The 27740-nt window shown below is 38.9% G+C and overlaps 1 protein-coding gene across 2 annotated transcripts in view; it reads right to left on the bottom strand.

Moving 5' to 3' along the window:
* Positions 1-816: 816 nt before the first annotated feature.
* SPAG17 (sperm associated antigen 17) overlaps positions 817-27740 on the bottom strand; it is a 110251-nt gene continuing 83327 nt past the window's right edge. For both annotated transcript variants that reach the window (XM_035314579.1, XM_035314582.1), the window contains 19 exons: positions 26496-26650; positions 25911-26087; positions 24711-24838; positions 23545-23675; positions 21791-21918; positions 21215-21397; positions 18753-18866; positions 17135-17180; positions 14379-14481; positions 13922-13975; positions 12704-12806; positions 11966-12062; positions 10505-10603; positions 9695-9846; positions 9031-9200; positions 5777-5837; positions 4438-4582; positions 3203-3340; positions 817-924 (listed from right to left, as the gene is read on the bottom strand). In XM_035314579.1, coding sequence (XP_035170470.1) covers positions 3204-3340; positions 4438-4582; positions 5777-5837; positions 9031-9200; positions 9695-9846; positions 10505-10603; positions 11966-12062; positions 12704-12806; positions 13922-13975; positions 14379-14481; positions 17135-17180; positions 18753-18866; positions 21215-21397; positions 21791-21918; positions 23545-23675; positions 24711-24838; positions 25911-26087; positions 26496-26650 — 2183 coding nt within the window. In that variant the 3' untranslated portion in view covers positions 817-924; position 3203. The remainder of the gene's footprint in view (positions 925-3202; positions 3341-4437; positions 4583-5776; positions 5838-9030; positions 9201-9694; positions 9847-10504; positions 10604-11965; positions 12063-12703; positions 12807-13921; positions 13976-14378; positions 14482-17134; positions 17181-18752; positions 18867-21214; positions 21398-21790; positions 21919-23544; positions 23676-24710; positions 24839-25910; positions 26088-26495; positions 26651-27740) is intronic.

Raw genomic sequence — 27740 nt, 5'->3', positions numbered from 1 at the left:
CACACTGGTGAAAACTATTGTTTAATCCCCAGTTGTGAGATTCTCAGTCACTGCAAAGTGTTGAGAGAACAAGTCGTCTGTGTGTATCAAGAAAAATTCCCCGTCTCTCAGTCACACAGTGAAAAAGGATGAAGCACAGGAAAACAATTCATTGGAAATAAATTCATAAAAAAGAAAGCAGAACTACACTGGGATGTGTGAGTAAGGTATCTCTTAAAGAGACTAAGACACTTCCTTTAGTCACTACTACTGAAGTAGGAACAAAAGTGGGAAAATGCCACCACTAAGTGTTTCAGTCTTCCATGATGGAAAAAATGAACATTTGAAAATAATCATATCTGACGGTGAACAAGAGGATATAAAGAGAATTCCTCTGACAAGTGCAACTTTGTGTCCTCGTAACTCCCATCTATTGTCTGAAGTAAATTAAAGGCAAGTGAACGGTCTGTGCACAGAAAGCTAAGCTCTGATTGTGAAAGCAAGGAGAAATGTTGGAATTAGAAGACCAGAGCAGATCAGCAGCTCATGCTACAGCTTCTTTCTCAAAGTTACTGTTGACTTCAGTGAAAGCTGCTGCTCAGTACTTAAAAAAAATCAGGTCCTTCAGCATGGGCTGTAGAAACGTAATCCCTTTTAAAAAATAAACCTATCAGGACGCATTCAGCACTCTTCTGAAGTGCAGATCATGAAGTATTGGGACTGAAATATAAGAATAATTCTGCTGTTCACATTTCAGACAGGCATGTCAGAAGGCACTTTCAGACTACCCTTCCCATTAATAGGGGGACAGAAAAAAAATTTATTCATGTTATTTTGATTAAACAAATGAAAATGTCTATATTGGGAATGTTTCCATAACATTGGACTAAAATTCAGGTAATTCACTACTGCCGATTTTTTACATCATTCTTCCAGGGCTCTGACCTGTAGTGAAAGAGGAGAGAAAATTAACATGAAAAGAAATTAAAAAACAAGCAAACAAACAAACTACTTTTGTACAGTTATGGAAACACAGTAATAACATCAGACTGCCTTCAGTAGAACTGGTCTATGCTGTTGCTGTTGGAGGGCAATAACATGAAAAAGTGTTCTTGCATAGGCTTAAACTGGATTAAGGGTTTGTTTTTATTCCATAAATTGCAGGGAATAAAAATGACCAGGAATTCAGACTGGCAGTCTACTTGGAAATACTGAAGGCATTCACCAGCAGCTTCCTGTGCAGTATTTCATTTTGAGTATATTAAGAGAATCCTTGTGAAATCCTTTAAATAAGAGAAATAACTAAGAAAATATAATAAATTCCTAAATTTGAGCAGGTTATGCTGCTTCAGTGATTTTTGCTTCTTGGCCTCTGCTAGGAGGTATGGCTAATTTGTGATCAGTTCTAATATTGCAGGGAAGTTTTGAGGTCTCATTGGAGAGAATCATATTGGCTCTGGTCGTAATCACCTGGGAAATATGATGGAAATTAAAAAAGTTATGTGCCTCTGCAAAGAAAGACTTAACTACATCTATTCTGGGTGACTGAATAGGACTATTTAACGAAGTACAAGACTTAACCTAGGAGGGTCAGTGTTCTGTGACTCCAACCAGTCCGTTTTTGACATGTTGGAGCTCAGGTTTTGAGTTCAGAGTTCGTCTGGGGAAGAATGTTCAAAGAGGCATTTAGTTCAGTTGCTCGGGTAGCATTGTGTAGCTAATAATTGTTAATTCAGTAGGAATTACCAATCAACTCACACAAAGACATTGTTAGAACAGAAAGGAGATATGGCAATGGCAATGGCAACTAAAAAAACAGTCCTCACAATTAGCTGGATTAGCCACATGGGAAGAGGATACTGTGATGTTAATTTCTTTCCACCTAGAAATTTTAATGGGAGATGACACTGATCAGAATTTCCAGGGCTTAGACTTGGCAGGAAAAGGTGTACACCTGGTGTACAGAGATGTTCCAACAGCTGTATTTTAGTGCAGGACTATAGGGGACTGAGTTGGGACAGTGAGGTATCTCTCTGAAATATGAACTGACTGAGTATTCTCTTCCATTTCAAATCCAAGTGAGAGAGGTTTGTCTCAATTGCCTTCAGTGATGAACTACAGCTTGTAAGCTGCTAAAATGGAATACATTAAATTCACTGCTCTTCCTAGACTACAGTTGTCTGTTACTCTGGGAGTAAAATTCCACATTGAAAGGGTAAGAAGATATTTAAACAGGAAAAAAAAGCTGTGTTTGAAGTACTCTGGGCAGTCTTAGAGCAGATGCAGCAGTCAGAGGTGCATGTCTCTGAAGTTTCTTTTGAGAACTGACTGATGTGGTCTTCTTTTTTTTTTTTTTTTTTCTCTACAGGAAAGGAAATGAGTTACATTTGGGATTTCTTTACTGACTTGTTAGATAACATGACAGACTTACAGATGTTAAAGTTGAAAGAGAAAGTTGATGTCAGTGTTGCAGATATGAGACAAATGGGAACTCTAAGCAAGGTAGAGAAGAAACATCCATAGAAATCCTGTTCGTGAACTGTCACCACTGGTTGTATTGTAGAACACCTTAATTGATGTGGGTTAGATGAAACACCAGCCTCATGTTAAACACGTTGGTTGGTGGTTTGAAGAGAAATTCCCCAGTAAAGCTGTGTTGTTGGCAGGGAAGACATCTGCTCTCTGTATACAGAGTCTGATTCTTTAAGGGTACAGAAATATGCTGTATGAAATGTGTGCAGAGGGTTGTGTATGCTGGAGCATGTCATATTATGTCTGTCTGTAAGGCTGCTGTCCCTTATTAGGCTTGCTGTCAGTGTCAAAGGGTCAGCAGTAAGACTTGGTTTTAGGAAGTGAAGACTGTTAAAAAGAGGCTGATTTATTATGGCTTAACTGCAATAAATCTAACCTCCTGCTGCCAGGAGGCTCAATGAGTTGTTTAATGTGGAGGCAGTTAAGTGAAGGACAGGACTAGGGAGGCTCTGCTGTGAGCGTACCTCCACCGAGCAGAACAGCTGCAATAATCTGTAAATCTCTTGCAGTGAGTCTCTTTGTTAATGATACCATCCAGTGCTTCCTTTTTCTCATGTCATGCATGTGGTGTGTGCTTGACAGCTTTGCTGTCAGTACCATGAGGTTTGTTGATGATGTGGATAAGAAGCCAAGAGGAGGTACAACTACTCTGATTTAATTCACAGCTGGCATCACTGCATGCAGTACTTACATTAGCTAGAAAGTTTTCGGGGTAGTGTGATCCGGAACCGTGGCTTAGGTTTTGTAGAAGCTGTCCAGACTGCTTCTGCCATCCCACCCTGGGGGTATCCTTGAGGGCGGCACTCATAGATGTCAGTGGCTAACACAGGTGGGATATTACGTTAAGGATCTAGCCGTTTCTGTACATTTATAGAACTGAAAGGATATGGGTGGAGGCTGGAAGGAATTCTGGAAGTGAGGCTGTGAAACAAGTTGATACTGAACTACTGACCTCAGCTCAAAGATTAAAGGCCAAGTAAAATAGTGGGGAAGGGTGCTTGTTTTGGAGGTCTGTAAGTGCGTGACTGAGGACTGGGTGAGTGGGAGTGGAGCAGAAACTGTTTTTGCTGCTATGCCATCAATCCTATCTAGCTCAGCTCCACAATAATGGACACAGAAGATTTCTTCGTATCACTACAAAGTAAACTTCCAGAGTTTCAGTGTAACTTCCAGAGCATATAAAGCCTCAGTGCAGTTGCCATTACCTTAGTACTCTGGTCAGCCTCAAAGGATCCTGAATTCTTCCTCTCCTTGGTAAGGGTGTCCCTTACTAAGACTGAGATTTTCTGTCATGATAATTAAGTGTTTGGGTGCATCTTACCTTACTATTTATATTAAAGCCTTCAAGAAGACCTCTCGTCTTAGGAGAGGTCTAGAGCATAAGGGAAAGAGAAATAATTGTTTTTGATTTCATTACTATTTTTACTCTACCTCTGTCCTCAATTAAACAACTAAAAGTCTTAAAATCTATTGAACACACACTGGGCTCATTTCAGACAGCATTCATGCAGTTATGTGCTCATGTATTTGCTGACATGGGTATTGTCTCATTTATTTGTTTAGTATGTAAGGCTGTACCATCAGATGCTACCATACGTTCAAAACTGTTATAAAAAATCTATCAGTGAGGGGTGGGAAAGAGTTCTTACACTTTCTGTTTATTACTTAAAAGCCACATCTTTCTGGTCTTACTATTTTTCCTTTCTCTGCTTTTCAAAACCTTGTTACTTTATCTAAATTGCTTTTTGGGCCAGAATTCTGAATTCTTCATTTATTATGCTTTGGAAAACACCCATCTGGTGTTTCCAAAAAAGGCACTACAGCTTGCACTGGAATTGATGCTTAAAGTTCCTGACAGGTGGACAGTCCTCAAGGTCGATGCCAGTTGTGCATGTGGAGGGTGAGAAGTAAGACAACAAAGGATATTTGCTCTCACAGGCAGGAGAATGGTCTCTGCTTCTGTTAATATTTCAATATCATGGGAAATTTCTTCACGACCGTCAGTACCTTCCCCTCCAATTACCATGGCGAATATTTCTATCTCCAGTTCAACGTGCAATCCTGCTGCCACCTAGGAGAGACAGAGGATTGCTCACAGGTAAGGTGCATGTTTCATTCATAGCCTCCTCCAGCAATGCTTACAGTTGGTTCATGCTCTGTGTTGTCTGATGAAATCATCTTCAGTTGTGCCCAGCACAAATGACTGTGCTTGACAGTTACTGAGTATCTGTTTCACTACAAAGGTCTATACAAAACAGTGGCTCTTCATATTGCAGTTTGAAAGAAAATTGTCTGGTGTTCTTTTTACCCCTTTGCAATTTTTGTCCCCTTAAATTTTCTTTTATGATCCAGAGGGAAAAGGGGAACTGGGGTCACCTGAGAGAGAATGAAAAAGAACAGAGATATGAGGGAGAAAGGAGAAAGTGGAGATGACAACTGAATGGATGTGTGGAGAGGAAAAGAGAATGGAAATTCTTTTAGCCCTCTTAAGTGTCAGATTGTGGCAGGGGCTCCAGACCAGAAAATTTAACTTGCATTCTGGCACTGACTCCTTGCACAAGGCATTGCTTCTTTATTCCATGTCTGTAAAATCATGGACAAGGATATTGATGGGTATTTACCTGGGTGCTGTCTGGATACTGGCTCAAGTATCTGAACAAGGTGTATTCACATAAAACATGGAGGTGAAGAGAAAGACTAAAGTAAAGCAGAAAGTAAGAAAGCTTTTTACTTAATGGGACAATTTGAAGTGCTCTGGTGCTTTGCTAGGTAAAAGAGTTAAGGTGGAGGATAGTTGCAAGCAGGAGGAGAAATGGCTGAGGCAACAGTTCACTAAGTTCAACTCCTGCAGGTATTAGGACAGAAGATAAAAGTCCAGGCATAAGGCAGAGCAGCTATAACAAATACCTTAAGCCATGGAAAAACTTGGAGGTAGAGGCAGAGTATACGGTCTGTATCAAAAAATCCCTCTTTATCCTCAGTGCTTGACCTGCTGCTTTCCACTAAACTTAACATGTCTATCCTTTTGCATTCTGGGGCAGGCTTTGAGTCTCAGGGCAAAATAAGGCACTTAGTAGAAGGCAACAGAGAGACAGTAGAAGGTAGCATCACTTCAGATAATTTTGAAGTTATTTGAATATATAACTGCATGTATAATAAAATAACTACCCACTCTATTCCCAGACAGCTGGTATGGGAGGATCTCTAGATGGCCTGAGGGCCATGTGGGTCTAGCATAAAACAAAAGATCTTTTGTGTAACCTACAGGTCCTGGTGTGTACATCACGCTCAGTCCGGTGTGCGGAGGTGGTTGCTTCACCCGAAACCTGTCAGAATGGGAAGAGAATCAGTTTTCTAGAATCTGTTTCAAGCAAGCAGAGTGCACAGCTGGGAAGCAGGCCATCTGCTTTTCCTGTGCTTGTGTAAATGACAGCAGAATTTTTTAGATCATCCTTCCCATCACAATGTACAATTTTGGCTACAGCAATATTCCTGGGCTTTTAGCCAAGGCTCAGGTTTCTACCAAAAAACCAAAGCAGCAGTTTAATGGGCCAAAGTAAGTCTCCAAAGAGCTCATTACTCTGCCTTGTCCTTAGAACAGGACGTGAAACATCTGCAGCCTAAGCCTGCATACACACAGGAAGCTGAACTTACATCTTTTTCACAAACACCTGTGTGTTGCACACCCAGAAGTCCTTACTGATCTTTGTTTGATGTGGTTTTTATATGATTATATTGCAAAGCACAATCCTGGTATAAATTTCACATAAATGAGCCTCTTTAATTTCATGGTACCCGCTTAAGGCAGTAGTTTCATTTCATTTCTCATTGATTGTTTCATATCTGTGCAGTCCTTTTGCCATGTGCATGCAACTTCCCTTGCTCCAGATCATTGTGAGGGGACGTTCCCCCTGTCCCTTTGCTTAATCAGTAGTATGCAGATAGGTATTTTCTATCGTGGCTCTGGCTTGTAAAAACAAAACAAAAAGCCACTGTTAAGATTTCTAAAGCTCTCAGAGCAGATACAGCATTTACTTTTTTACTTTACCCTGTGGTTTTCATTTCCACCTGAACGAGAGCTACTAGTTCTTACAAAAGAAGGTGATAAAGGAAAGGTAGTTGAAGAGGCCTGCTCAGTACATGGCTTCATTTTAGGGAAAGCTCTGGCAGAATTATAAACTGGCTGTCACAATTCCTAGAGTGCTGGCTGTTAAGAGAAACTGGACTTGATCTTTGTCAGGACATTCTAACTAGTTCAGGCAACGGTGTAGACAGTTTGGAAGACATCTAAACTACCGAGTCTGTCCTGGAAAATGCTTCAGCACGTGGTGGGCATGGGCCAGAACTGCCAACCCATCAGTGTGTACTGCTGTCAGGCAGCACCTACTCACTCAGTTCACTTCTCAAAGCAGCTAGTAAAAGACTTAAAGGTTAAGCTGGATTTATCAGAATGAGGGTGGTATTTTCCATGACTGTCTCCATATAGTGCTCTGGCATGAATATAAAGAATATAACATGCACATCTTGAGCCACGGGATGTTGATAGGACCTACTGATTTATCATCGGCATGCACCATGATGCTGAAACGTGCATTAAAGGAGAAATGTCCCTTTGATACCACATCTAATTCTGTTTATTTTATTTTAACCTCCTCCATTCTGATGAAAGGGGTTGTGCAAGAGTCTCTCAGCTGGTCTTGAATGTTTCTAAGGCGCTTGATTGACTTAGTTGACGAGAGACCATGGTGATTCCAGCTGAGCGTATCTCCTTTGAGTTTCTGTTTTGATGATAATTTGCTACTTAAAGAGGAAGAACAAATATCAGAGGTAAATGCTCTATGTTTATGTTATTCTGGCACTGCGGTACCATAGTAAAGGCACGCTGTGACTGCTAAGATAATGTCACTGTGACAGTTGTCTTGATTGTATTTCCAAAGAATCACAGAATCATTAAGGTTGGAAAAGACCTCCAAGATCCTCTGGCCCAACCATAAATAGCAGGAGCCTTCACTTAACTGCTGAATCATAGAATTGTTAAATTGGAAAGGACTTTAAAGATCACCTGGTTCCAACCCCCCTTCCACAGGCACGGACACCTTCCACTAGGCCAGGATGCTCCAAGCCCATCCAGCCTGGCCTTGACCACTTCCAGGGAGATGGGGCATCCACAGCTTCCCTGGGCAACCTGTTCCAGTCCCTCATCACCCTCTGAGTAAAGAATTTCTTCCTTAAATTCAATCTAAATCTACCCTCTTCTAGATTAAAGCCGTTACCCCATGTCCCATCATTACACTCCCTGATCAAGAGTATAAACAGGATTCTTCCAGTTTCAGGGCATGATTGAGGACAGGTGGGATTAAGAAAGTGACATAGGCATACTTTGGCAAGAACAGCTCTCTCAGAACAGAGGAATTTATAAAGAAAATATTCTCAGGTTTTAGCTTTGGGGATTTGGGTCCATCTGAAATGAAAAAAATCTCACTAACTACTGCAATTCTTGAAACCAGCCAGTGGGCTTCTACCCATTCAACTGAAGCTATACTGAAGTGACAAATCCTAGGTGGAAGCTCAAAAACTGTAGAACTCAAAGACAATTATTGTAGGCTCTCCCTTGAGCTGAAAAGCAAGGTGCTTATAGCACAGCTAAGACGAGTACAGTTGAGAGAACTGAGGGGGATGAACATGGTTGGCCCTCTTTTCTGTCACATGTATGGCAGCTGGGAGGACAGGGGTTATAAGCACACTTGCCTGAATGCTGATCAAGTAAAAACTCTGGAACAGTGCTTATGCAAGAGTGATTGAATTAAACATATGTGCAGTCACCCCAAAGGGGAATTCTATCACAGAAGAAAGCAGTCATAAGCATTTCCTTACTGTATTTGTGTATCTTCTAAACCGCAGCTGGATAAATCTGATAACTTCCTGTACTTTGTCAGGCAGTGCTGACTGCACTGCTGGACTGCAGGCCTAGAAATGGATTTATCCTCACCATGCTGGAACATAATGCACTGCGATTGTCTCTCACTCACTGACAGGGGTGATACTGAGTGAAGGAAACATGCACAAATAAAGGCTTTATATCATCCTTATCCTCTGAATCTGTCACTGCTGAATCTGTTTCTCAATGCAGCTCAAGACGTGGCTGCCTGAATACAAATCAGACCATTTAGATTGTCACACAGGCAGCATTCAGCAGCAACTCCAGCAAAGCCAAACATAATACTGGTCCCTGAACCTCAGAATTTCAGTAAGAACAAGTATATCATCTGCTATGGGCTAGGACTATGCATATAGGACCTGCTGTTCACTACTGATTTGCACCTTCCTAGTAACAATAATATGCAAACAATGCTGAAGTATTTCTAATATTATCATCTCAACCCAATCAGTCATTATCAAATGATTCCAAACATAAAAATACCATTTGCTATTTCATATTAATCATATGAAAAGGTTGAAATTAACAAGCAGTGCAAATTATGACAGTTAAAAAACAAGTTACTGAGAATTAGAACAAACCTTGAAAAGTTTATGCCAACATTCTTCAGAATCACAGTGGTTGCATAGGTGCAGCCTTCCTTTAGTACTCCAAATGTCACTCTAGGTGGAATGAGATGGAAGCCACAATGATGCCATTTTGTTGTTGCAAGAGAAGATATGTTGACTTTTCCTGCGGCAGGATCTTCTATCTTTGTAAACAGAATTAAAATATTAGACAACAGAGAAAGTTGGTGGCCAACAACCTAGGTTCAGAGTTACTACACCTAAATTAACCTACTTTTAACCTCTGCCCGCTCATTCTGAAGAATTACAAAAAGGCACCCTAACTGAAGAAGCAAAGCTAAGTACTTGTAATATTGTCTGCAAATTTACAGTGGTTTGAGTTTTCAGACATACTAAGAAACTGTTGAGATATCTTAGGGGAACTGAGCATACTCTTTTGGCAACCAGTGCTTTCATGTGCATGCCTGGTACAGAACTATGCTTTTGGCATGAGTTAGCCCCTATTAGTTGAGAGGAAAGCTACTTTTAGAATTGCTAGTAAATTTATGTATAAACTGCAAGCTCTATTGTTTCAGTAGACAGATTCAAAACATTGTCCAGTATTGCTCCAGAATGAAGATTTTATGCAAAAGAGATGACTGAGAGAATATTAGTATTAACAAAAAAGATGCTATTTTACCTTTTTGTGTGGTATGGAGTTTGGTTTTCTTCCCTGAAGTGAAGACGGTAATCTCACTTTCTCTTTTCTTGGCTGTCCTGCAGCATTCACCAGCAGACTCTGAACTTTAAGTCGAAAGGGTATCTCTTGTGACCCTGCAGCCTTGCTTTGATCTGGAAAGGAAAGATTTTCAAAAGCACAAAAAACTAAGCACCAAATTCTGCCCAATCCCAAAGTTCTTGTTCAGATAAAACTTTAATTTTCTATGAAAGCATTTGATTAGCACAAGGACAGTAAAATTGGCTTCATTAATATTTAAGAGGTCAACAAGTACATTTAAAAAAATGCTAGCAAGTAATTAAAATTTAATAATAGGCAAAGATGTACTATAATTAGTAAAACACTCATTGGAAACATCATAGTGGAAACATGCAGTGAAGGTATAAACACCCATGGAAGTGATTAAAAACAAAAGAGGTACAAAAACCCCAAGCACTAAAATCAAATTTGAGGACATTACTATTCCTAAGGCATGTCTAGACTGCACAATGATCACCCAGGTTGGTCAAGCCAAATCTGTATGTCCACACAGCAACAAATCCGTGTCTAGGTCCCAAAGCAGCACAGGTCTGTAAGCATAACTAGCTAGTAATTCCTGTCTCTTAGCAGGAATTATTATCTTGAATGCAACAATTCATTTGTGTATTACCTGTATACTTCTGATTCTGGGGCTAAGATGGTCTACCAAGCCCCTACCTTGTCATCTTTGAACTGTGCTTAAGAAGATAGAAATTAACCTACTCCAAACAACCCTCTGGAAGGTAGCCTTACCTGTTGTGCTGCTGGAACCTTTACTTTGCTTTGATTGAGTCTTCAGCAGAAGACCAGGAGATGGTGAAGAATCACTTGTGCTGTTGAGACACTCAGATGCTAAAGGGAAAAATAATGGGCTACTGTGACAAGTGTTTTTCACAATCAACATTTTAAGAAACACATGAAAAAAATTCCCAAAGTATTTGGCACCTTAATTTAGACAATCTTTGAACACTGTATACATGACCCTGAGAGGCTATGAAAATTCTGCATGTAACATTTTGCTCTACAAGGCAACAAGGATCATTTTAAAACGTTTATCTTATGATTCTTTATTTCTTGTTCTCTGGCTAACTGAAAAATAAGTCAGGAAGGTCTAATGAACTATCCAGCACAGAAAAATAAGTCAGGAAGGTCTAATGAACAGTTCAGCACAAGTTACCTTCTGGTAACTGCAAAAGGAGGAAAAACGGGAACTAGGAGGGGTCTGATAAAACTCCATGGGGGACTGCTTTCCTAATATGATTCTTTGCTGTGTACAACTTTTTATCTCACTACATCATCTCAGTACTTGCTAGAGATGCCTTTCAAATAGAGCTGAAGTATTCCTCTCAATGCTGTAAAGCTTAAACCTCAGATGATGGTCTACTCTTACACTGCTTACCCTCAATCACTGCTTCCTCTGCCTTCAAGTGCTTTCCTCGTGTATTTTCCAAACTATACTTACCCTACATGTTTCCTATTGCACATCTGCTCCAGTCCCCAAGCTCCCCTCTTCCCCTTTAATTTCACGATTTGTACCGTCGCTCAGCTTTTTCCTGCACTCATACTAGTCTTTTTCCAAACTTGGCCTCCATTTTTTTCTTGCTCATCCACTTCTATTGTTTATTTCACTTAAGATTTTCTTGAGCATTTTGCATCCATCAACCCCCCCCGCATTCATAGCACAGTTCTTCAACTTTGCATCCAAAGCCTATGGAGCTTTCACTCATATTCAGTGATGTCTGTAAAGGCTCCTTTAACACATGAAACACAGAAGTCTCATAGACTGCATTGGTATCAGTGGATTAAACGGAAACATTCCCAGGTATTTAAACATGGCAATCTACATGGTTAAACTGCTGAACACTGGAATAATACTGACTGTGCCATTGAGCAGTCTCCCCAGAAATATTGGTGGGTAAATGAGTTTTGGCTAAGGAAAAGATCACCTTTTTTGAGGAGGCTGAATTTACTAGCACAGACACAGTCTTACACAGTCTTGCCCATACTGGTGTATCTCAGTGTCAGGGAATGCTGCTGTGTGTGTTTCATGTATTAGAACAGATATGGTTATTGTGGTTCAAGCACTTCATGTATCAAAATGCCGGAATACATATGGGCAGATAATTTATTCTTAAATTTAAATGCAATATGAGATGAGACATAATACAATAAAGAAGATATTAAAATGTTACCAGACAGTAGAGCTCAAATTACCTCTCCTGGGGTTTTTGATCGTCTCTAAAAGGAGATTTTCACTTTCTATTTTTGGAACTGGAGGAAGTTCCTTAGACAGTGCTTCCACATCAGGAAACTAGAGAAAAGGAAGAAAGGGAGCTTAGGTATTCTAACCAGAAACACTAAAAAACAAAACAAAACAAAAAAGTAGCACCCTCCCCCTCTCCCCCTCCTTCCCCACAAAAGAAAAAAAAAAAAAAAGGATGCAATGGAAATAAATAAGGAGAACTAAAGTAGTAACAATAGAACTCATAAGTTCTATTGTATTGTATTATATTGGATTCCAATGTGCGTTTTTGAGGATACTTTATACTGAAAGCATTGATCAGGTGAGATTACAACAGGAAAGGTCCCAAGGCCACCTCCAGTTAGCATGGGTGGTTTAGTCTTACTGATTTCCTTTCCAGTTAACAGAGAGAGGTTTTCAAGGGGTGAATGAAAACACCCAAGGTTCAGCATCTGCTCTGAATCAGACTGTCTCCAGACTTTAAATAAGGAATCTACATAGTTTGGCCTCAGTAAGTATATGCCATCTCCAAGATATGTTTCCTTTGACAAGGGCATATAATTCCCAGTATTAATTCTGCCACAATTATCCTCTGTAACATTTTATTGAGATAATTTGAGGCTGAGATGTAAAACCATAACTGTCTTTGTGGGATGATGACAGACACTACCTGGCCTCACATAAACATATCTAGTTTTCAGTTCAATTACCTTTTTTGAGAGAAATGCCTTGCCCCATTCTGATTCAAAATATGGAGGAATTATTTTGTTTCTTATTGCCATTAAGGTTTTCTTTTCTTCATCAAGTTCTTTCCTAAGAAATTTTTCCCATTGTTAGTAAGGAAAAGAAAGAAAAAATAATTATAACTGAGTTCACCCTGTTTTTCAGTATTGTCTGAAACAATGTGAAATAGAAGAGTGGCAAGTGGCATTTTGTTTTCTGGTTAATCACATTGAACAGTATTCTCTCAGTTTTCTCAGTAGTAACTGAAAAGAGGCTAGTCTGGAATGCAGAGACAAAGTCCTCTGCAGATACTGATTTATGGAGGGGCTGATCAAAATGCATATGGACTGTGGGTTCGCTGCTCCAAAGAGCTCCTCCTCAAAACATGCTCCAGTTCTCTAAACCTTGTGGAACACGTCCAAGACTGCCAATATAGTGCCTTTTGAACCTTCCAACAAATATTTAAACCTGAGGATTGGTATTTCAGATGCATTATGATTGCCAAAATTTATAAAACAAAATTAATCAAATTTCCTTATTTTATGATAGAAAAACTTGATGGCTCTGTGGATATTAAGTAAAAGCTGTTCAAACCTCTGAAGGTAAAACTCACCTGAATAAAGACCACTTATGTTTTCAGCTTGAGTTAGTTCAGTTTTATACTACTATTGTTTCAATGACTTGCAGAAATCCTCACCCTTTTAATCTTATTGAGAGTTTTGATGCTGACTTCAGAGCCAGAACTGCACATGATATTTTTCAGTGCTGGCTATGAAGATATATATGCATTTATTCTTTAAATTGTATGCAAAATAGTGGAAAATGTTATATTGAAGTATAAATCTGGAATTATATATATAAAAAGATTTTTATCTCATGCAAGTCAGTTAGAAAGTAATTAAGAACTAATAGGGAAGAACACTGTTTTCAATTGCTATTCAACCTCTTACAAAATCAAGAAAGAAAAAACAAGTGTCTAATCATAATACTAGTTCATCACCATTTCAGGTTATTCGGTATAATCTGAGAAACAGTGAATGACCTAAATAGCTGTCAAAATATTTTATGTTCATTGTGAATGAACGTGCAAAAACTTTGCTGTGTTTTTCACGTGGAATAATGGTGAAAACAATAACATTCTTTCCAAATGTAGACTTAAGGTGGCTCTTAAAACAATTAACTTTCTGTCCTACTAACACTATTACCTGTACTCTTGTAGTTTGCTCTGCCATTTGGACACTGATGTTTGTCCGTTTGTGCTGAATGATCAGGAAGGAAAAAAATAAGTGAAAATGAGAAAACTAGCATAATGTTTTATAAGCACAAGCACATTTATAAAATAACCCTGGAAAGAAATGCTCTTATGAAGTATGTTATATGATTTTAACTAGGGACTCCTGACTTGAATTTGTATAGTTTGCAGTAAAATTGTTCACACATATAATAATTTTTATTGTATTATTCACCCAAAATAATCCTCAAAATCGTTTTCTGACAAACTTTCAAGTATTTTTCAGATAAGGAAAGAGAGGCACAGAAGGACAAATTAATCATAGGAAAAGGTATTGTCATATGTATCTAAAGATCTAAGTCCTGCTCCTTAATGACAGCTTGGTTCCATCCGTCGTGTTATTTACGTCAGTTCTCACTGGTCTGTCCTACCTGGAACTCTGCTCCTGTTCCTCTGTTTGCTTATTGACTGTTTTCTCTCTGTTATGCTGGCATTGGGAAGCCACTGCATGTTCATACAGCTCAGTTATGTGAGCTGCAAAGTAAAGAATATTACTGAATGTGTTATGCTAAACATTGGAAACTGTTATGAGTAACAAATGTAAAAGGATACGTTTTTAATGCATCTTTCTAACATTTGGTGAAAACCTATGGTTTAAAAGCATTGAAGATAAAATTAGTCCTTATTAATTACATCCCTATACTTTTAATCAAATTAAAGATTTCTTGCTGGGATAATACTGCAGAGCCAGTTGAAGAGAAACCTGGATTCTTGTGTCTTCTACAGTCAATAAGAAATTTTATGAGAAAGGCCAATTACAGATTCTTTATTACTGTGGAATAAGAGGCAAAATTCAGTTCAATGTAGAAAAAAACTAGAAGCATATTAAGCTCAAACCTCCACACTGTATTTCCTGAAATATATTTATGTTCTTTCAAGACACAAATCAAATACCTGTGAATAGGAAAAGTTGCTGGCATTCAGTCACTTTTAGTGCAGACCAACATTCCAGGTCTCTGACTCCAGATGAAGAAAATAATCTGGGTTTTCAGGTACCTTTATTACTTTCAGCAGTCTTACGTTGTATTTAATTGTGGCTGCCTTCACAGTCACAATCAACACTCTCCTGGAAGGAACTACTGCTTCAACATTCACCATGGAGAAAAGCTAAACTTTCCGTATTTAAGATCGAGAAAAAATTGGGGGCTTTAATAAAGAATTTCCCTGTCCACTGACATCTTCTATAAAATGTGCTGCTTACTTCATGCTTTGCACCTAGACTGTGAATTCAAAGAAATTTTCTTGGTTCAAACAATTTTTTTTTGTGGCAAAACTTTGGATAGATGAGTATTTGAGAGATTTGATCCTATTTGATCGTGACAACATCTGTTAGTGTCTTACGAATTATGCAATAGCAAATCTCAAAAAAAAAATTACTCACCTTTTTCACAACAAAATATACTTGTAGTTTCCTTTTTTTTTTTCTTTCTTTCTTTTTCTATTTGTGCTTCTTTTTAAAGAGCTTCACTCTATCTTCCTTGTTAATAATGGTATATTAAAAGCACATTTTAATTATACTTTTAAATCAAAAAGCTGTAGCAAGCCTTTGCAGCAGTTTTCATTTGCATTACATATTGTGCTTTGATATTTTTTAACAAACAGAAATACACTTGGCAAGGCAGGAGGGGCAGAAAAATAACATTTTGAAGACTAGCATCACTATGGGATTGAATACTATGGATTTTTCTACTGAAAAGGTCTATGGATTTTTATTTTTTTTTGTACCTATTTAAAACATTAATAAATGCTAACAAGTATATTATGAAAACTTAGTAGAAATTTACAAAGGAAAACTAGTACCAACCATATGAAGTTAAACAAGAGCAAGTGTCAGATTCTGCCCTTGGGATGGGGAACTCTGGATGTACATACAGACCTGGGGATGTGAGGCTGGAGAGGAGCCCTGTGGAAAGTGATGTGGGGATTCTGGTTCACAGCAGGTTGTGTATGAGTCAACAGTGTGCCCTGGCAGCCAAAAGAGCCAACTGTACCCTGAGGTGCATCAAGCACAGCACTGCTAGCCAGCTGAGGGAAGGGACCGTCCCACTGTACTCTGCTGGTGCGGCCTCACTTTGAGTACTTAGGGCACTTTTGGTGTCACAGTATAAGAATAAGAATGATATAAAGCTATGAGATAGTGTCCAAAGGAGGTCAACGGACATGGTGACTGGTCTAGAGGGGAAGATGTATGAGGAGTGGCTGAAATCACTTGGTTTGTGCAGCCCAGAGAAGAGGAGATTGAGGGGAGACCTCATGACAGTCTACGGCTTCCACAAAGGGGAGTGGAGGGGCAGGTGCTGAGCTCTGCTCTCTGGTGACAGTAACAGGACCCAAGGGAATAGCATGACACTGTGTCAAGGATTGGGTATTAGGAAAGTATCCAACCAGTATTAGGAAAAGGTTCTTCACTGACTTGGTGGCTGGGTACTAGAACAGGCTCCCTAGGGCAGTGGTCATAGCACTAAGCCTACTGGAGTTCAAGAACTGTTTGGTCAATGCTCTCAGTCACGTGTAATTTTTAAGTAGTCCATCGTGGAGTCAGGAATTGGACTCAATAATCCTTGTGGGCTCCTTCTAACTCAGGATATTCAGGATATTCTATGATTCTAGTACATTGGCCCTTCTTTTCCCTCAGACAAGGCTGATAGAACCAAAACATGATTGAGACACGATTTTCAATGTAATGAACAACCAGGACTTAGGTTTTTCAAAGCAACTGGGTATCTGAAATATTGATATATGTAAAATTAATCAAGTAGAGCCGTGTCATAATTCTTATACTTGAGAAAACTGTACACACATGGAAATGTGGATCAAAATGACAAATGCATGTGCCTAAACACAGGAAGTGTTTTTTTTAGAGGTACTGAATCATTAATGCTAACAAGCTCTAACCACCTGTGAATATCATAGAATCATAGAATGGTTTGGGTTGGAAGGGACCTTAAAGGTCATCTAGTTCCAACCCATGAACAAATCATGCTCAAAATGAAAAAGATGGAAGCATGTACGTAGCATACAGATTAATTCACTTTTGTGTTACTACTTTCAGAATACTACTACTGTACTTTAATATTTACTATGGTATTCAATGATTTTAAAAGATAGATGATTCAATTTTTATTACCTCTGGCACTTAGATCTTCAGATGACTTCTCCCAGATAGGGAAGGACTGCAATGAAGAACGAATAACTGTGACTAGGCGAGAAACAGATCTCACAATAGCACCCTCTTAGAGGATTTCTAATCCAAACAAGTGTTATTCTATTTCCTGAGAATGTGACTACAGGAATGAAGGTGTGCTAGAAAACAAGAGCTGGGACAAAATGAAATGAGGTACTATTTCCCTGGTCTAAACAGGTACTTTTTTCTTTTTTGATGATGCACTTCACAGGTGGCTTCATATTTTACATGGTTTCTGTTTATTAATCCAATTAAGCCAGTTCATATTCAAACTCAAATCCTTCTGCAAAGGATTTGAACCAGATTTAAAACTCATGGACACAAGAAATCAAATAGGAATTGTGTTCAGAAATTTGTAGGTTTCATTAATGAGGAACTCTCCTGAGGTTGGTTGACAGTAAAGTGTTTGAGCAGTGCGAGATACTTTTACTAAGATACTTCCTTTATTTTCATGCTGGCCCTGAAACCGTTAAGTGGAAGCCAGGGTTCTTATGACCAGGCAATCTAGGTTGTAACAGAGCTAGGGAACAGTGGAGACTTGGGAGGAGTGACTCTAAGCCTAAGACAATGTTTGTTTGCTAGAACATACTCACTTTTGAAAGGTGGATACATCATTTGGTAGTGAATATTTACACTAAAATGACTAAATCAAATATCAGATTTTTAAATTCAGTATGTTTGAATTCACTATATGCTTATTACTTGACTAAATGTAAATAAAAACATTTCCTAAATGAGACTAAAAAAGAAAACACTTTAGTAACTATTAAAAATCTAGCATATGAGTTAACATAACACAAAGTTTAAAGAAAGCTGTAGGAAACAAATGATTTAAAGAACTGAAACAGAGCAAACTGACCACTACATATATGATCATTCTTAACATAAGATGTAAACAATGTCTCTTTCATTCATTCTAATGCCCACCCACTTCTGCTGCGTGCTTTTTTCTAGTTCATTTTCACCATACATCTTCCCCACTAACCTCACCATTTCCTGACTCCTACTCAAGTCCCTCTTCTCCTTTTTCCCACCTTTCCTATTCCTCTCCCTTTTCTTCTCACAGTCTAATTTGCTGTGCAAATTAACAGAGCGTATGTGCCCAGAACACAGGCAGAGGCAATTAATAATGATCTAGATTGTTTTTGGATTACCCCAAAAGCAGGTTTTAACTCTTTGTACAGAGCTTGCAGTGACTGAAAGACAAGTTTCTTAGCTGCAGTGACAACAGCCTGGAAAAATTCTCATCCTAATTCTGGGAGACACAAGTACTTCAGTCATTTTTGGCCTGTGTGTTTGGGAATGTATCATTCTGAAGAGGCTAAACTCATAAGCTGTTTTCGGCATTGCTTAACCAGAATGGCAGTAGTGACATTCAGTAGTCCAGATGAATGCTCATTGTGGCCCTGCTTCACCACTAAACTACAGCAGAGGTGCCATTGTGCTATCCAAACATTTGCTATTCTATTAATAGATTATGATGTGTTTTAAGGATGACACTTGCAACACAATACAGTGTATTTGTTGGAAAGAAGTGGTTTAAAATTGTATTTTTTCTCACCGTAACCAGATCAAGGAGATTTGCAGCATTCTCTTTTTCATCTTCTGTTCTTGGTTCTTTTACATTCATCTCTTCCAGGTCACTTTCCTGCTTTAAAATGTTTTCTATGTATTCCTTGTGGAACAATGAAAAAAGAACAAGAAAGAGGCAGATGTATGCTTTGCAGAAGTAGACTTTCTGGACACATATATAGAGAAAAAGGTTTGTAGAAGCAATGGATGCATGTACTTCTCAGTGTCAAAAAGACCCTTTCTATATGAATCTGTGTGACTGGTTATCTAGAGGTTTACATGGAGAAATAGTTACAAAAACCTAACAGGTCTAAGAGAGGTGTATGTGCCAAGAAGGCAACAGGTAACATCTTGTCAAAGTCTAGTCAATGCTTATGACTAGCAATACTGTTGAATCTGCAAGAACTGATAAACTGATGGCACCATGCATCTGCTGAATCTCTAGCAGGCTGCTAGCACACATTAGCAGCCACAATAAACTGTGTGACTTGGAGCATATCCAAGAGGGTGGTGATGAGCTACCTAGAATCCTCTGGTGCACCATTGTGACCCCTTGCTTCTCAGTAAGCAGTCAGGGATGGCCTACCAGCTGCTGTACCAGCCAGGAAATTATGAGTGTGCACATGTCTGAGTATACTATGTGATTGAATAAAATAATTTTATTGAGAAAATATCTGCTATTAATAATAATGATTTGATTATATTATTAAGATCAGCTTAACGAATAGAAGATGATCTAACAAACACTGGTTGTGGTCTCTCCTTTCCATATGATCTCTATTAGGGAAAAGGAAATGTACAACATCGTGGTTGAAAAATTAACTTCAAAAATGTCTGAAACTGCTTTTACATACGAGTTTACTTTGTCAAAATCACAGAGTGCTAAAGAAAAGGACACTTCTTTGTCCACATTTCTTTATGCTTTAGAAGATTAGTTGGAGGGAAAAAAGGGTCCTTACCGAGGGTTGTGCTAACACACCATCCTGCTAGAAAGCTACATGCAATACTGAGTTTTATAAATGGAGAAGGTTGGCAGAAGTAATCTGGTTCCAGTTCATTTTCATTCCTTCATGCCTCTCCAAGTAGATGGAGAAAGGAAGAATAATAACTTGTTCTTTAGACACTGACTTGGTTCTGCCGAAGTGAGTATTTGGCTAAAAATTTAAGATACTCGTTTCTGGAGAAATACATTAATTAGACATTGATATATAAGCAATGAGGAATTTTCCTTTTCAGATTAATACAGTTATTTACAAATGTCACCTCAGTGCCAATAATTGCAGTTCTTCCTTCCTGACATAACTATGTTCTTTCTCTAAAAGCCAAAACAGATCTGGTTGATGGAGAGACTTAAGTTGGGATTTTGGCCTGGAACTTTTTTCTTTATAGTGTTTCCTTTGAAAAAACAGCATGCAAATTAAAGAATCATTTTAATGTATGTATAGACTGTAAAAGGATAAAATTAAATTCTGAGAGATTGGTATGCTCCAAACCATACCAGGGCTGAAAAGCTGTCAATGATATTCTATTATTTTGTAATGTGAAAAAAAAATAGTCTAACAAGCTACAACGTGCTACTAACTTCACAGATTTTACATGCCATTAATTCTGAAATTCAGTCTGCAAGACCATCATCAAAATATGTTAAATAATTAAATTGTGGAACATGTGTAGATTTGTTACTCCCTAGTTGGTAAATAATAATGTGCTTTTAACTCTAAAATCTGTTTTATGAGCATTTTCACAGTGTGAATTAAATAAATGTTTTATACCAAAACAGAGAAGTGAAATGTAGAACTGCTGGTAAAGATCAATAGCAGAACTTTCAGATTCTATCACAGAACGCTTAAACAGGAGGTGCAACTTTTACCTTTTTATGAACCAGTCACTAAAGAGGGATGGGCGGATGCTTTATCAGAAGGCTACACAGCTATTTGCTAAACATGAACAGTGATGGAGTTCAGACCTGAAGCTAGAAATAGTCTGTACTGATCCATGAAAACTAACTGATAACAAAGACTACTGTTTCAATGACTTTCTTAGTCACTAAGCTAACTATATTTATGGTGGGTTAGAAATACTTGTACAACATTATAGATACAAGTTTTCAAGGCTTTGCACAGGAAAATAAACCCTAAGCAAAGTAAAAGTAACAGGTATCAATACTGACAGAAAAGACGCTATTTGTTAGTATACTATATATGATGTGCACTGGACTGGACCCCATGTATTTGCACAGAAGTGGGTTCCAAAAGGGATGGGAGGGATGGGAGAGGAAACTTGAGCTGCTTCGGAAATAGATTCTTCTTAGAGCACCTGTCTATGTATGAAACACTGATTGTTTTTCAAAAGTATTAGAGTTCTTGTCACAGATGTGTATAAATTCATGTCACCTGATTTGTCTGTTCTCTGTTGCTCATTGGAAAAATGAAGCAAATATGATTGTACTACCTTGAGAGAAAGCTGTAGCTTTTCTCTTAGTTTGTCACTGAGTGGCTCATACTGGAACAGTTGACGAATTTGCAGTTTATTAGGACATTTTCGCACAGGTACTGGCAAGCACGGCTGCTTTTGGGATCCGATGTGGAGACCCTTCCAAATATGTGTTCTGACTGGAGGATCTGTGATCTTCCTCTGAACATAGGCAAAAACAAGGAAAAAGAGCAAGAGGCTATATATATTACTGGCTAAATGCAGGTATCAGTAATGCCTATCTTGGCTGAAAAGCACATGCTCTGCTTATAACATCATAGATCTAGACAATCAAGTCTGTAGATTATTAGGCACAATTTATCTATCTTACAACCTCTTCATCTGGAAAAATGAACTCTCCTTCAAACTGCTGTAGCACTTCACTGAGTTTAAACAAAACATGTTGCCTAGATTTTCCCTGACACAGCCTACCCTCTGCTTTGTTTGCTTAATGAACTGATCTTAATGTCACACTGTTTAGAGTTCCGCTTCCCCCTCTGTAACAAACATCCAATATTGCTTAAGTAGCAAAAGACACTTTTGAAGAATTCATACCTCGTGAGGAGAAAATGTATTCCAGGTCCTTGCCTGAAGATTTGGAGGAACAATACTCTCTGGTTCTTTCTTCATTACCCAGGGGGAAGCTTCAAGCAATGGGCTGAGGACAGTAATACTTAAAACACCTGGTTCAAAGGCACATTTTCGTGAGAATCAGTTTGAATAAAAAAAACAACGACAAATGTTTCAGACCTCCAGAAAAAATATACTTTCCTAAGTAAAAGGAAACTTATTATCAGGTGTAAAACTCCATGTAAAAATGTGATACACATGGCTACAGATAATATTGTATCACTTCAAGTGATTGTACAATAGCTGACAGCTTTGGATTACTCAGACCATCTTTAACAACTGACTGCCTACACTACTTGCTTTGAGTCTTGGGTAACAGCTGAGTAGTATCGTGTGTGCAATATCCCAAACAAAGAAGAAAAGACCATTAGACCAGGTTTACTGAATACTAATCTCAGAAGATGTACAACATATTCAGAATAAACATAATTATTTACTGTGTTTTATACATCACAATCTGGTCACTGAATGGATTCCATTAGAGATAAATTATTATCTCTTTTTATTGTTCTGATTAATTTTGAAAATTTTCAAAATATTTTTTCTTACCCAAACCTAAAGTCTACTTAATCTAATCTTATCTATCCCATTGTTGGACTTCTGATATTGCCACTGAGCTACTTTGTTACAATGATTCAAAATTGTAAAGCCTCATTATCAGTGCAAATTGTGTGCAGGGAAAGGTAGAGTATGAAGTCTGGAAGAGCACCCTAACAGCTGGATTCAAAGAAAACCTTGAACCTGGAACTCTTCCTCTATCTTCCTCTTAACATGTGATTGGAATACTTTAATGAGAGTCATTTTCCTTGGAGGTAATACTGAAATGCCACCATTACAAATGACTGCTGGTTGCAAGCAGGTTTTCTTGGCTGGGATTTTCATTGGTATGTATCTTCTCCATCTTCCTGAGATTTCCACTTTCCCTATCTTTTTTGGCTCTCTCAGTGCCACTTCTCTTATTTTTTTCCAATGACAAAATTATTCCAGTCAGTTTATACAGTGGGGAGGAACTGGTCATTACTATCATCCCCCATATCTAGGGGAACCATATATTTCTGTTTTTTTCAAGATATATTTACTATAAGTATCTACCTGTTATGCCACAGTATATTTATAGAAACACAGTATCTCTAAATTCACAATAACAATCAGCCATTTCAGGTTGTAAATTCCTGCATTGCTGTAATGGGTTGGTTGGTGCCAAGTACCAACCCTGTATTGTCTTCTCCTACTTCAGTTGTATTTTTCCAGCTTCTTAATAACATATATTTATTCTTTCCAACAGCTAGACTAATGGTCAGCAACAGAGCATCATTGTCTTCATTGATAAACACAACTATATTATTAAATGAAGAGCAATATATTCAATATTTTTGATGGAAACACACAGAGAATCTATGCATTTGGTAAATGCTTTTGTGTGCATATCTGAGAGTGGAAAAAGATACACCTGTTCCTCCACTGATCCCTTCAAAATGTCATTCATTTAATTCTCTGTTTCCCAGAGTTTTTGCACAAGCTCCTTCCCTTTGTTTCACTGCCAGAAGTTTGGATGCCTGTCTATGTGGGGAAAAACATTTTCAAATTTCCTCTCCAAATACGGGTTTTGAAACTTCTGATCCTACCTTTGTAATTTTTTCTGTTACTAGTTTGTCAGAAAATAAATTAGGTTTTCCTACCTGGATGTTCTTGTACAGGTTCCTGCAAGACCACAGCAGCTGGATCTCTAGAAGCCTCAGCGAGATACTCTTCTACATCCCGGCTCCGTAGGAGTTCAGTTCCTGAACCATCCGTGTGGATGACGAAGAACCTGGAGAGCCATCCACACAACACCGATTGTATTGAGCATAGGAAGCAAAGTATTGACACTGGGGGAGGTTGCAGGGGTTGCCTCTGTGAGGAGAAGCTGGGGCTGCCCATGCTGGACACAGATGGTTCCAGCTGTCTGCAACAGCCCCCGCTGCAGGGCACAGCTGAGCCCAGAAGCCAAGCTGGGTGCACTTCTGGGAAAGCATACTTAAGACAGGGTCAAATGCTGTGCAGGTAGTGAGGAGTCAGGAAAAAAGTGGGGGAAACAACCTTGCAGGCACTAGTGTCAGAGAAGGAGGAGGAGAGGAGGTGCTGCAGGTCTCGGAGCAGAAGTTCCCCTGTAGCCCATGGAGGAGACCATGGTGGAGCAGGTGGATATTCCCTTAAGGAACTGCAGCCTGTGAACAGCCCACACTGGAGCAGACTTGTCCTGAAGGGACTGCAGCATATGGAGAGGACCCACGTTGTAGCAGGGGAGAAGTGTGAGGAGGAAGAACAGGCAGAGAGGAACTGTTATGGACTGACCACCACCCTCCATTCCCCATCCACCTGTACCGCTCAGGGTGTGTGAAGGAGAGGAAGTAGAGGAGTCATGTTGAGCTAGGGAAAAATAAGGGGTTGGGTTGGAAGATGTTTTAGTTTGTCTTTGTTTCTCACCATCCAATTCTATTTTAATTGGCAATAAATTATGTTATTCTTCCCTAAGTTGAATCTGTTTTGCCCACGACAGTAATTGTTATGCAATTTGTCTTTATCCCATATGCTTTTCCATTTTATTTTCTGCCCTTGTCTTGTCAAGGAGGGGAAACGAGCAAGAAGCTGAGTGGGTGTCTGTCAGCTGGCCAATGTCAACCCACCACACCGATCAAATCCAATGGCTTTCAAACTGCATTCTTTTCTAGATGGCAAAGATTTAAAAGCACTGTGACGACAACACAAGAAAATGGAACTTCAAGAAGTTGACATCAGGTGTGTAGATACACAGTGTTGAACAAAGAAAGTGCCAGTCTACAAAACCTGAACTCATGCTGTTTACCTGGGGACATGCTCATCATAAATGACAGGTTTCTTATCTTCTGGGAGTACTGATGCTGAACTTCTGTTCTCCTTGTTGTCAGGGCCAGTGCTAGGAATAACCACAGATGTGCTACCATCAGCCATGACCTATAATTGAAGTTATATAAAATTATTTGAGTTTCGTGATTTATTTAAAACAGTAACTTGCTGCTGGACTGTCATATGATCTAGCCCAGTGAAAGAGACAAAAAAAAAAAAAAGATATTTCAGGCGGAGCAACCTGAAATTCACAGGAAAAAAAAAAAGACAGTGTAAGAAGAGAAACAAGCATTGTGTAGGTTGTGAACCTGTAGTACTCAGCCAATGAGGAAACAAGGAAGGAATCAAGCATTGGGTAACATCGGACACAGGGCTATGACACACTTCTGCTGCATGCTCCTGCTTACAGGATGCCTGCCATTGCATTTGCACATAAATTAATTAACAAGAGACCATCTTAGAAAATTATTGGGATATTTCTCACGTAATGCCAATGTATATCTAAGAGAGTCTCAGTGCCAAACTGTATCAGTTTGAAACTCCTCTATATCCACTTTAGTGTACTTTATATCTGATTTATCAGGGCATGTGATTATAAACACACATAATCCAGAGAAATGGTAATGATTACAATTGGATGCCACATTTAAAACCTTTAAGTAGAACCTTTAACGGGAAAACAGTCTATCACAGACATTTGAATGAACTCAAAGATAAGAACTAACCTATCTCAAAAGCATGTCGTAGGTGTGCAAGGACCACAGCACAAACAGTGTGACTTTAAAGACTGAATTTCACAACAATATTTGCCTTACCAGGCAGATTAGCGTGTTTCTATGGATCTTCTGAAAAGTGAATATCCTCTCTCATTTTTGATCTTCATTTGCAGAGCTGTTTTTTTTTTTTTTTGCTATGAGCCAATAATTAAGGTAGCTTTACAGGTGAGGTAAATTGTAGACCATGTGTTTTATTTAACCTCTCTAAAATGGGGAAATACCAAAAACCTGAGAACTGTCACATTCTCAAGAACATTTCAGCGATCTGATTCAGGGACTGTTCCTTCTGGCTAGCTAGGCTACTTTAAGAGTAAGTACTAGAAGGCTACAAACTAACTTTGAAAAATGTTTATGAGATAAAATTACCTAAAATGCAGAAACTCATTTCCTTCCATGTATTTTACCTTGAAAAGATTTCCTTCAGGGTCCATCATTTCACAAATAGTGCTGGAAGTGTGTTTCATAACATATCTCCCTGTTTGTTTTCCTTCTTTCTTGCTGATGAAATTGTAAACTTCATGGGTATAAACTGCCGTGCAATCTTCATCAATGAAAAGGGAGCCTGTCTTGATGGGTAAAACCTATCACAGTAAAAAAGTGATGAGGTTCAATCCTCAAGGGTGAAATATTCAGCTTAGTTATAGCATAAAAATAAAGAACAGCTGCAAATCAAGAGGAGAGCTCTCAGATCCTATGATTCTACTGAATCATACAGTTTTGAGGGAACGGAGGGAGAGAAAGAAGGAAGATGATAAGGGTAAGCTGATGCTAGTCTTTGTAAAATCTTTGACTTCAGAAAATTTAAGATTGTGAAATAAATTTACTATATAGCTGTGACTAACTATCTGAACATTGGCAGAGTATAAAATAGAGAGACTCATAAGATTCATGAAGGCTACAGAGTTAAAATAATCAAGGTGAGAAAAGCTGATGGTGTGCAACTCTGGACACCGATAAATATCACTGTAATGAAATATAGTGACTCCCACCTGGTATGTTCCCTGTGGCTTTGCTGTAACAGATGTCCCATCTCCAAAGATGGTACAACAAGAACCATCCTCACAATTTGTTGTAACGGTAGCAAACTTGGGATTTTCTACTCGTACATATTTCACTTTCTTTGTGATGGCTTCTGAGCGTTCATCTAAGAATTAATACAGAACAACTAGTCTGAAGTAAATGAACCATAGAACAGTCTCAGGATTCAGTTTGCATTTTCTCTCAAAGGGCTGGTCAGTAAAAGACCCTCAAACCTCTGATAACATCCTTTATCATTTAATTCTGTTGTGTAAACATTATGCAACCTTAGAATTTTTGAACTATCTACTAAATATATGAAGATTAATAGAATCATAGAATGGTAGAGGTTGGAAGGGACATTAAAGATCATCCAGTTCTAACTTCCCCCCCATCAGCAGGGACATCTTCCACTAGACCAGGTTGCTCCAAGCCCCATCCAGCCTGGCTTTGAACATTTCTACAGAGAGGGCATCCACAACTTCTCTGGGCAAAGTGTTCCAGTGCCTCACGACACTCACAGTAAAGAATTTCTAAACTAATATCTAATCTAAATCTACCCTCTTTTAATTTAAAGCTGTTAGTCCTTGTCCCATCACTACTCTCCCTGACAAAAAGTCCCTCCTCAGATTTCTTGTAGGCCCTCTTTTAGGTACTGGAAGGCCACTATAATGTCTTGCTGAAGCCTTCTCTTCTCAAGGCTGAACAACTCCAACTCCCTCAGCCTGTCTGCATAGGAGAGGGGCTCCAGCCCTTTCATCATCCTCATGGCCCTCCTCTGGTCAAGTTCTAAGAGGTCCATGTCCTTGTTGTGCTGGGGGCCCCAGACCTGAACATGGTACTCCGCGTAGTCATCACTCCAGCTGCTCATTCACACAGAGGGTAGTAACCAAACCCCTGTTTGTGGCAGCAGTCCTGTAACCATCTTTTTATTTGCCAGATTTGACCGGCTTTTTCAATCCCCTTCCCTTTAACCGGCAGAACTGTTGAAAAAAACTACCTCTGCTCCTGAGTCCTGTACTGCTGCTCCCAGTGCTCTGTAATCCCTTTTGATATTCCACAGACTGCTCCTGGCTGCATCAGTGGCATACAGTTTAACACCATCACTGGTGTTAAACAGCAGCAGCAGATAATAGTCCTTAAGCTGTACAAGGCTTGGCATTCTCTTGGTGATAGCCCTGATACGAGCCCCTGGTAAGCAGCAGACTTCTCTCAAA

This window comes from Oxyura jamaicensis, chromosome 1, assembly GCF_011077185.1.
Source record: "Oxyura jamaicensis isolate SHBP4307 breed ruddy duck chromosome 1, BPBGC_Ojam_1.0, whole genome shotgun sequence".
Taxonomy (NCBI): domain Eukaryota; kingdom Metazoa; phylum Chordata; class Aves; order Anseriformes; family Anatidae; genus Oxyura; species Oxyura jamaicensis.
Note: the sequence above shows the minus strand (reverse complement) of the source record. Positions and strands in the feature narration are given on the sequence as shown.